The 9,813-nt window shown below is 34.4% G+C and overlaps 1 protein-coding gene across 1 annotated transcript; it reads right to left on the bottom strand.

Moving 5' to 3' along the window:
• Positions 1-5,714: 5,714 nt before the first annotated feature.
• LOC110455331 lies at positions 5,715-8,640 on the bottom strand. Its single transcript, XM_021505412.1, has 2 exons — positions 8,575-8,640; positions 5,715-7,838 (listed from the first exon to the last, which is right to left on the bottom strand). The coding sequence occupies exon 2, from the start codon at positions 7,803-7,805 to the stop codon at positions 6,744-6,746; it is 1,062 nt and encodes a 353-aa protein (XP_021361087.1). The 5' UTR covers positions 7,806-7,838; positions 8,575-8,640; the 3' UTR covers positions 5,715-6,743.
• Between the last annotated feature and the right edge of the window lie 1,173 nt (positions 8,641-9,813).

Genomic DNA, 9,813 nt, shown 5'->3' with positions numbered 1-9,813 from the left:
AATCTGCTGCTGAAATAAGAAGGCTGATCTTGCAGCACAGCGCAACTGTCTATTCGCATATGGACGTAAAATAGCATATAAAAACCGTTAGCTGTGACACACAATGGTGTTAAAAAGGGTCTAGCATGCACAGCGGTCGACATACTTTTCACTTGTGTGTTCGGCCTTGATAACATCGAAACAGCCGAGGTAATATTGTTGTGATATTGTTAGAATAAGCTTCTGACCGGCCACGTCATTGTTTAAACTAGCGAAAGTGAATTTGAAGCAATGAAAAATACGGCGTCCAGGCGAAGCTAGTTATATTGATCTGCGTCTACAACAGGACTATATCACACCAAGGACTATATAAAACGCCTGTACGGAGAGGTTCAGGTAAGCACGATTGATCTCGTGGTACAAAGGGCAATCCTCAAACGAGCGGTTTATGATAGTTTTGTAAAATGATTAAAACCCCATCCTTATTACATAATTACAAATCCTTGCATGTAAGAATAAAAACATTCCAGAACTAAGTTGGTCATGAGAGTTTACTTGCACCTGTTATCCAGAATGGAGCGGACCACAAGAAACAAAATTATCACTTTAATATTTAATATTTCCATTTTGATAGGACGTAAATATTGGTAGGCAACGCCTTTATAACCCTTGGCGATCGTGCTAGAAAGACAAGCCAAACAACGGCCTATATGTTCTGGTTGAAGAGTCATTCTTATGCGGATTTTTCGCCAAATCTATTCAAGTCTGTTTCTGAGATGTTTCCTAAATTAAAGTTGCATTTTAACACCAACAACAATCTTCAAAAGTCAAAATGGTCATTCATGTTTAACAGCGATGTAAATGTCTAAATAAAGACACATTTTCGAAGGTAGGCTGCTCGCTGCCGACGACTTTTATACAGAACCATACATTTCCTTCTACAAAAATCTGATCACAAATGGCAGCCCGAAATTGAGCATGTGCTATTTCATATCCATGGCAACGAAGTCCAGGGAGTGGACGAATATTGCGTTTAAGATGTTGTAGCAGTACCAGCTATAAAACGAAATCTAGATAACGTTTTATGGTTACAGTATCATTAGCATGCGTGTCAATTAGTGTACAGATGAGTTCGGAACTGACAAGTAGAATACAATGAATGCATACTTTTTATTCAATACGGTTTCAAAAAATAATTTGGCGTCACTTGTACACTTTTATGAAACTTAACATGAATGTTAAAATATCGTCGATAACGTCCACTTCATATGAGGAACATAAATGGGTTTCGAAAGCCTCCATAGTTCAAACCGTATCATAGTATAATATATATGTATCAAATACAAATTGATGAATGGAAAGCAAGCATCAGGATAACTTTATTTTTGTATAAGTTATATAGTATTGGGTAGAGCTGTGTTCGAGTATTTTTCAGCAATGTCATATGCGCAGTGCTCTTTAAATAATCTAGGGCCTGTTTAAAACCCTTTGATTATATAAAACTCAACATGAGAGGAATACTGGTAAATTTGTAAAAACACCATGGCGACAAAATATTAATTTGCTGCATCCAATGCAACAATTTGCAGTTCATAGTTTCTGTCCTTTCTAACAAACGTTTCGTTGCTAAACGCCTTGCTTGAGAATTCCCAACAAAGAGACAAATATACCTCCAAACTGTATCCAGAGTCCCACGCATATATCACCAACATGGACACACGACATTCAATGACCACATTGATTGATTAATCATACTTACCACCTCCAAATATTTTTTTTAGAAATTATCTCACCTGTTTTAGTTCTGATTAGCTCCGTACATGCAGTGATACGTTTGTATCAAATTTCATATTGTAAGTATAATAAATGGATGTCTAGAGGAAATGAGACGCTAATCTGTGTATTTCACAGGCAGACATTATTATCATACGCGAAGCCCAATGTTTAACAGTGTTTACCCTAGGCGACAAATAGGTCACCTGTCACTCACCCACTCGTGTGTCTTATTACTCAGGGGCACGGCGTTATATCAGAGGTCAGAATACAGTGCGACAACGGACTGTGTCCCCCACAAAGTGAGGCGAGACACTTTATGAAGAAGAGATAATTTCGTAACACTCAAATATTTCGCCTACTTGCAAAACATTGGCGACAGGCATTTAAAATTTTTTTATGCCTGTTATTTATTTTTCTCTGACCGATTAAACAGACAGGCCTATTTTGTATGGGACACAGGCATTTGCTAACAATAAACACAGTTCAAAGATACCGTAAGAGTTTGTATTTCTACCATGTATAACGAGATGGTGTATTACCACAATCTAAATTTCCACTTTCACGGTTACAAATATAAAATGTGAATATTTGTTTTATACATTTAGTTTTGCGTGAGTTATTCTCAGTTATTTGTGGTTATTTGTCCTCTAAAGATCGACTTTATTGTTATATGATGACGGACGATGTAACTTTGAGGTAATGGATCCCCGTGCCACTGACAAAGTATGTAACCAAGTACTGGATTAAGTTTCTCCGACAGGATTAATATTTGATAAATAATTTCTGAAAAGACTTCTATGACAAATAAAACATTATCAATAACAGTGTTCCGAGGGTAAAATTTCAGCATCGTTGAGACCTGGATTCGAACCCTTGCTTTTAGATTGTTATGCTGTCGCCCTAACCATTCGAGCTTCCTTGTCAATGGAAATGCCCTTGCCTACCTGTGCTACGGTTACATGTAGATCCAAACGGATGTTAAGGGGAGATTACTGTATATAGGAAAAAACACAGAGTAGTGTTATAAGTATCCTTAAGAATACATGTTACTCGATATAGTACATTGGTGGATTTTTATGGAGTTATCTCCCCTATTAATCAATCTCATTATCATGTTTTCAGAATATTGAAGCATTATCATTGCATGTATTATCTTTAACTTCTCGCATGACCATCAATTAAATGAAGTCTTTCTAGCAACAATATTGGTTTGATAGTGAGAAACGCTTTAGGAAATTCATTGAAGTAGGTAACATATTCCCTTAAGTGTATTATTTATTTGTACAAATATTAGGGCTTCAGCTTTAAGTATACAATATGTGTACAACCAGAACATATTATATCAGCAGCACTCACGCAGGCATACACACATAGGGAGCTATTAGCCAGGTGACATAGAACTAGTAGATAGCGCCTGATGAGGCAGCTCCTACGAATTCCTCAAAATTTGTATTGATTACTGTGTATGCTAATTGTATTAATTGTATATCTATGTATTGTAAAGCGCTTTAGAGTGGTTATGTTAGCTGGATAGGGCGCTATATCAAATGTTGTTGTATATTATTGATATATAGGCTATTTTAAATAACACACCATATATTACCACTTTATGGAGACATAAATTAACAATGTTATTGATTTACCGTGATATAGTCATATATTACCATGCCTATATAACCTTACATTGTTGACCTTGACACATATTCTATTGCACTGTCTATCATTACGAACCTAACACTCTCATTGTAAAACAGGGTCCTGTGTATACATGTAGTGTTGAACGCATCATCCAAAAGCACTGGAGTATCTCCAAGTCATTAAACAAGCCGACAAGTATTTCCCTATGGCATTCTTGTTGTCCTACTGGAAACCAAATTACTTGTCCAAAACAAATTCACCTTCACCAAATCCAGCACGCCTGGTGATTCGATCCAATTTGTTAAAACGAGATGCAACGAGATGTCATCACACGGAAAGTAAAATTCTTTCAAACGGAAAAAACACACAAAAAACGATTATGCATTATCAAACCGGTATCATACAAGATATACCATATTACTTGTTGTAAATGTCAGATTCGTACGTTTGGGAAACACCGGATACCCACACCTACTGGACAACGACCATGGTAGTTATTTCAGCTGTAAAAGATGCAACGCGGTTTGCTGAACTTCCATGTCATATACGGGACGATATGGTAGGATATGCGGGTGATGGTGATCGACCACTGTGCCACGTGGGACAAACATCAGAGACGGATTAAACAAAGCCAATGCATAAACCTCTAGCACCTACCCTCTTGGATGAACGTGTGTTGTGTGCAGGTAGCTCAAAACGATCCATAATAATCCATTGGACTTTTCCCGCCGTTACCCACACTGCTGCCATCATTGAGTACTTTTAGTTAATATATTTTAACATGAAATACTTGTTCTGTTGTCTTTTTTGTCTGTTCATTTCATCGCTAAGTATTGCCTTCTTTGGCTCTACAAGGGATTAGGTTTTAGGTAAAATAGTTGCCAAATATTATTTTGTCTCACATTTTTAGTCACATATCTACATTATTTGTGTTATCATTTTATTCATTCCAGTATCCGTGCAGAGATCCGCAGGTGCCCGATCCAAGCTTTTCAATGATAACACATGCGTATGTAAAGTGTACAGACAAAACAGAGTTACTTCCCTTCCTATATAATACTCTTGATGTTTTTCGTCCGCACCTAGAACTCTTATTGTGACAATAGGAAATATACCCCTTGCACAGCGTTAAACATGACAATTTCATCACCCACACTCACATCTCTATACTGAAAACAAACTTCATGGTTTTTGATTACGTTTTGAATTTAGACAGTTAACAAATGACGAATTAAATGTATAGAAGTTTTTTTATAAACAAGCATAAAGCAAGATAAGTGATAATGCTAATTGAGTAAAAACATAAACAATGCTATAACTTTCTTCAAGTTGTAGATATTGAAGTGTAACAAAATATCTTGTTATATCGTGTGAAGTTATAAATACCTATTTATAAATTGTTAATAAAAAATCCCGGTAAGACCATACAAAAATACCAGGTTTTGTGTGTGTGTTTAATAATCTTTTTTTGCAGTAACTGTAAAGTTGGCATAGAAACTGAACAGCAACATTCATAAAACGACATCATGAAACGGTGTAAGTAAATACATATACGTTTAGAATGAAACGTTCTCGCAACAGTGCAGTTTACTTGATAAACGTTACCTCTGATCATAACGAACACATATTATTGTGTAAGCATTACCTCTGAACGAATCGACCGCATAGTTGCCATTCGTTCGATTCTGCTCTCGTAAAATCTAGTGAATTCGATCATGCATGACAATAACGTGAACATGGTTTCAACCTTACGCCTGGTGGTAAACATAGTAGTCGAGAAAATGCTTGTCACGCTTAAACTTGATATAAACTTAAACTTGATATAAACATAAACTTTATATAAACTTAAACTGTATATAAACTTAAACTTTATATAAACTTAAACTTTATATAAACCTAAACTTTATATAAACTTAAACTTTATATAAACTTAAACTGACTTCTTTGCCTCATTTTATATAAACTTAAACTTTATATAAACTTAAACTGTATATAAATTTAAACTTTATATAAACTTAAACTGTATATAAACTAAAACTGTATATAAACTTAAACTTTATATAAACATAAACTTTATATAAACATAAACTTTATATCAACTTAAACTGTATATAAACTTAAACTTTATATAAACTTAAACTTTATATAAACTTAAACTTGATATAAACTTAAACTTGATATACACTTAGTCAATGGAATCGTAAATCTTTTCATAACATGTCTAGGATGGATATCACTTAAAACCGTATTTTACTTTTTTGTTTACACGTGTTGGGGTTGGTTATATCTCCTGTTATACTTTATACGTGTGTTAGGATTGATAACACTCCAACAATACGTTACTTTGTAGTTTTATTTGTGCTGAGAGTAATAGTATTTTGTCATGAAATAAAACATTATGTATTGACACTCTTATCATTCCATGGTGGCATTATATCAGTTTGCAAGGGGAAATCGAGTTATAAACATGCTTATTTGTTCATTGTGTAAGTCTGGAATGTCCTCCAATGCCCAGGTATGCGATACATTCAGTTCAAAGAATAATATCTAGGAGATCAATATTATTTTAGATAAATTCGTGGTGCTGTACTTGTTTTCTAGACTTGAACGAACTTTTTTTATCGTCTGTGGTATTTTTTGTTTTTTTCATGGCCTCCTTTGTTATAGGTGTGTTTGGTTCACGGTGTTGTTATTTCGCATAGCAATTTTTTTCAGATTTTGTGCTTTTGTTCAAGAAGATGGAATGAAGGGGAACCGATTATTTCTATACAATTTACGTTGTGATTTATTTCTGGAAACATTACAACACTGGTTGACTGAAATTGAACTTGAATCGGAGGTTTGCTAAATAATTTTCCTTGAGAATACCTAATTATAGTTGTCTAACAATTTGTTAGTTAAAAAAAACGGGTAAGTCGGAGAAAACGTAGATATAAGCATTGAACTTTTTTTTGTATGGCATTTCTATATCATTGAAAAACATACCTTAACACGCGCATTATAGTGTTTGCTTGCAAAACTGTGTCATTCAAATAGATCACAAATGCCATACTAAAATAGTGTAATGCTTGAACAGAAAACATGAGTAAACAACATAATATGCGCACTAATCAAATTAACACTGGGCAAATATGAATTATTCTGCCGAAGGGCAAAAATGTTTCTGGTCGATAGTACACAGTAATATCATGAGTTTTGCGTGGTCGCCTGTTAAATCTATGCCTGAAACAAGAATGTAATAAACCACAGTTTGGAGATAGACTTTGTAGACTCCATGCCTGAAACAAACCAGGGAGTTTCATCTCTCACAAATTTCGTCTTGTTACATTTAATGCTGGAATTAAAACACACTAGGAACTATTTGAAGGGTTTATATTTTTTTGTATTATATCACGCCTGGTCCAAGACTCCCAGACAAATCCGTATCTATATGAAGGTACATGAGTTCTTGAAAGTATTTGGATAATTTCGCAGTACCTAGTTACAGGGCTTGTTAAGTGTTCCAGAGTCGGGTGAGTAGCAAATTGCACGTGTTTAAAATGCTCAATTAGACTTGAGGATATAAGGGATTCCAGGACGTCGAACTCACATCCCTCACAATTGATTGTCAAGAGGTCTACGTCGAAACAACCGACGCCCAATTTCAGCATGAACTTAGTAGCGTTGATGACCTTAATAAGGCAATCGCCTGAATTTGACCCTGTGAACGTTGACGTAGTTTCGCCTTTGTGACCTTCCATATTGACATGGAAATAGGATAGCTTCTTCCCTAGTCCAAAGTTATATATGTGCATATTTCTTGTTTTCTTAAATGTCCCCATTAGTTGGTTATACAATGGACGAATCGGTTCCAGCAATACATACGCATTGGGTTTGTATTTTCTTAAAATAGCAGAGGCGTCTTCACCAAGATTTCCGCCAATTTCCACCACAATGCTATTTCTAGTTAGGTATGAGTGATGGTTTTGACGAATTAAATGCGTGTCTCCAGCCCAAATGGCATTTTTGGATATTAAATATTCTTCTTGGAAGTTTTTTACGCACTTGAGACCGTGTCTGTATTCGCGAATGTTCAATTCCAAATCAGTAGAAACGATCCCCTTATCACATGGTCTGGATTCTTGTGTCGGTATAAACTGTCCTTTCGGAGTAAATTGCAGGGTTGTGACGTCATTGAGCCCAGCCAGTATATTCCCGCCGTATGTTATTTGACTACACCTCAGAATCTGACCATCTTGTACAGTTGATTCTGAATTTTGTTTGTGTACGATAGCAAAAATGTTATTATAAGCCACTTCCTGTCCACTGGGAACGTCACTTCCGATTGAGATGTTACTATGGTGATAAAAATAGGTCAATACCATGTAGATTGAAACAACACTTGTCAGTAACACGAATGAGAAACGAACCATTTTTCCGTAGATAGGAACCCTTCAATCTGTGAGCTGGATGAATAAAAGAAAATGTATCATGCACTATATATATGTGTTCACTCGAATTTTATTACAGTTATCTCCCTTTAAATGTAATGTTTTAGTATGTATGTGGTTTTTTACTTTTATTATAATTATCTCCCTTTAAACAGTATGATATAATTTTCGTACGTCTCAAAAGTGTTCTTATTTATGTTTATGTTACTATACATTAGTAATTCCACTTACATCACTTAAAGAGTGAAATTTTCTGAAAAGGAAGCTTCATATATCAGAGAAAAAATAATATATGTTCTTAAATATATCCATTTCCGGAACAGTTGTAGCAGTAGTAGTAGTAGTAGTAGTAGTAGTAGTTGTTGCAATGTAAACGATACATACAGAATTATCAGTGTAAAGAAGGATTCAGATTTCTGTGGGCATCCATTACTGTACACATCGATAAGTTCGAGTTTGATCAAATTTCAAAAAACGTCTGAATGTTATCCGCTTCATTTATGGAATGTTCCATTTAGCGAAATTATAATATCTAAAAATTCATAATCTAATCTTAGATTTGTTCCGCTAAAGCCTGGAAAATTTACATTCACGCACCGATGCATTTTGTTAATGGCAAGACATACGAGATGTCAGTATTTTATACTTTATATTATTATAAATATTTATGAAATAAAAGGAGAAAAAGCATGTCCATAAGTAGGAAAACAAACGTCAGATTTGATAAATAAATTATGAAAACAGTACTTACAATTTCGGTTTAGGTATGTTCATAAGCTAAATGTCAAGTGTACATCCCGACTAGACAGTCCTATAAACATGTCTAAAAATAACCAGAGACGTCAGTATGACGTTTATTGTCCCGTGTTTACCTTACTATCATAATAAAACCTGATGTTGTTGTTTGGTAGCCATATACATTACTTATATAAGACAGACTTCCCCTCTCCCCTGTAGGCATATACATTTTTTGCCCAGGTATATATGCGATAGTCACATATATACACAAATACAACAACGGTTTTACAGTTTTCATAGGAATTGTTGTCGCACGGTCTTTGACAAACTTGAATAGACATGTACTTATGACTTGATTAATAAGTTTCAACAATTATTAATAAATATTATGTTAATAGTTGTGAAATGCAGTTTTTATTAGATAATTGTCCATCTATTGAAATACGAGCTATCAATATGTTTTTATTTTTGATGCAGACGATATGGTGATTATATCTGAAACACCAGAGGGTTTGCAAACAATGTTAGACTCTCTTGCAAAGGTGGGATTTGACTGTAACATTTGTCAGCTTACCTGTGCTTTTTTTTCTACTTGTGCGGGTAAACTCAGGAACAAGAAACTAATTCAAAAATACTTGTAAAATTATTAACCCAATTATCAATTTCTTCTTGGTCACATTCAGTAGATCACATGGTTGTATTAGCTTATCAATATTTTCTTGCAATAAATGACAAATTCTACTATTATTTTCTTCGTTGAATTTTATACTTGTTTGTCTCTTGTCATTTAAATTATTACTTTGTTTTTTCATTTTCAACTACTTTAAAATTATTTCACAATGAAAACCTAACCGTTGCGAGATCAGAAAAGGGACTAAACTCACCTGTCGTCAATGTTTTCATAATATCTACCTATTGTCTTGACCTTAAACATAACCAATAAGACTAGTTCCGTTTTTATTATAGAATGTAATGTCTCTCTTAGGATCACCAGGATGTCTACCATTAACGATTTTAACACCGATTGATTAACAAACATCCAATAATTGTCTACAAAACTGATTTACATGTGTAGTTAACATCTGGCATATGATTAAAAATATTTGATGACATATCGGCAGAACATTCTCCTAATCGATCAAATCTAATAAAATCATCAGCCTCACTAGTTCTACTATTCAAATCACGCGTGACAATTATATCACCATGTGTGTGGTATTTAGATACCAAATCATCTAGACATATAAATGGA

The sequence above is a fragment of the Mizuhopecten yessoensis genome, unplaced genomic scaffold (genome assembly GCF_002113885.1).
Source record: "Mizuhopecten yessoensis strain PY_sf001 unplaced genomic scaffold, ASM211388v2 scaffold8195, whole genome shotgun sequence".
Lineage (NCBI taxonomy): Eukaryota > Metazoa > Mollusca > Bivalvia > Pectinida > Pectinidae > Mizuhopecten > Mizuhopecten yessoensis.
The sequence above is the reverse complement of the archived record's forward strand: the minus strand, read 5'-3'. Positions and strand labels throughout refer to the sequence as shown.

What these genes read in the sequence shown, in the direction of transcription:
- LOC110455331 (XM_021505412.1), bottom strand. Translation starts at nt 7,805, where the DNA reads ATGGTTCGTTTCTCATTCGTGTTACTGACAAGTGTTGTTTCAATCTAC.